Source organism: Aplysia californica, unplaced genomic scaffold (assembly GCF_000002075.1).
Source record: "Aplysia californica isolate F4 #8 unplaced genomic scaffold, AplCal3.0 scaffold00718, whole genome shotgun sequence".
Lineage (NCBI taxonomy): Eukaryota > Metazoa > Mollusca > Gastropoda > Aplysiida > Aplysiidae > Aplysia > Aplysia californica.
Window position 1 is genome coordinate 92029 of NW_004797988.1, and position 1408 is coordinate 93436.

At 40.5% G+C, this 1408-nt stretch overlaps 1 protein-coding gene across 1 annotated transcript in view; it reads right to left on the reverse strand.

Moving 5' to 3' along the window:
- Window positions 1-87: 87 nt before the first annotated feature.
- LOC101855217 overlaps window positions 88-1408 on the reverse strand; it is a 16423-nt gene continuing 15102 nt past the window's right edge. Inside the window, exon 11 of the mRNA XM_035972511.1 lies at window positions 88-252. Coding sequence (XP_035828404.1) covers window positions 88-252 — 165 coding nt within the window. The remainder of the gene's footprint in view (window positions 253-1408) is intronic.

A 1408-nucleotide genomic window follows, 5' to 3' on the forward strand; every position in this document is an offset into this window, starting at 1 on the left:
GGGTTTTTGGTTTTTTAATAGTTTTTTTTTTGTGTGTGTGTGTTTGTTTGGTTGTTGTTGTTTTTGGGGGGGTTTTTGGGGGGGGGTTCAATCATTAGTCGTGTGCGTGCATACCTTGCCAGTCTCGATGTTGTATGGGTTCCAGCTGAGCAGTGGTGTGAGGTAAATAATCTCCAGGGGAATGGCGTAGCTGAATCGCTCATACATCATCTCACACACCTTCCTGCGTTTCCATCTACCGTTGACCATCACCTGAATGAAAGGATAGTGATGATGATGATGATGATGATGATGATGATGATGATGATGATGATGATGATGATGATCATGATGATCATGATCATGATCATGATCATGATGATGATCATGGTGATGGTGGTGGTGGTGGTGGTGGTGGTGGTGGTGATGGTGATGATGACTGACTGACTGATTATTAAGATGATATCTAAAAAGATATGTATTTAAATATTTTTTTTAATTTCTGCCCCTGGGTGCTTCCCTATAACATTGGGAAAGAAAGTCAGAAACATCAATACTGGTCATTAAAATGTACAACTTTTTGATCGTGTAAAAGAATCTAGTCTTTTGAGTCTACACGTTTCCTTTCACATGAGTGATATTAAGCACTCTAAAAAGTATATCATGCTATAAAAATAAGAAGCCGCTTAAAATAGAAAATTGGTATTTATGATTCTTACAACACTCTCGGTTATTGTGAAAAGAGTTTCCGCCAAATTGAACATTATTTCTAATACAACCAAGAAAGGTTTAAAAACGGCCATTTGAGGAATTAAACCAAAATTTGTATAGCCTAAAGTAAAAAAAAAACCAAACAAACATCCCTGAGAAAAGATGTAACTTTACTTTTACTTTTTCATCCTCTGTTGCCGTTCAGCGTTCGGAGTGGGGGGGGGGCAGTTTTCTATGGTAGGCCGGCTTTGCAGCTCTTTCAATTGGGATATTATGATTTCTCAGGGTCTCCTTGACACCCTCAATCCCCCTTTTGCGTGGCCTTCAAATTTTTTTATAGCCTGAGTGCTTGGTGTTATAGGCTCTCGAGGCTGGCTGACTAGGTGCCATACTGTAACAGGTTGCTAAACCATTTTATTTTATCTCTTTCTATAACATGCAAGCAGGACCAAGTGCCAATAGCTGCTCTTACTTCTTCATTTCTCTGCCTGTCTCGTCTAGTGATGTTACGGGTTTTGCAGAAAATGTATGAATGGGTCAAAACACTAATAGGGGGTGCCCACATACGCGATCGGGTCGGGTCGGGTCGATTGCTAGATCAAGGTCTCTGATATTATTGGAAGTAAGAAATAGACAAGAAAGGAGAGAGACACTAAAGCAAGCAAGCAAGCAAGCAAGCATTCACGCACACACGCGCACACACACACACACACCACAC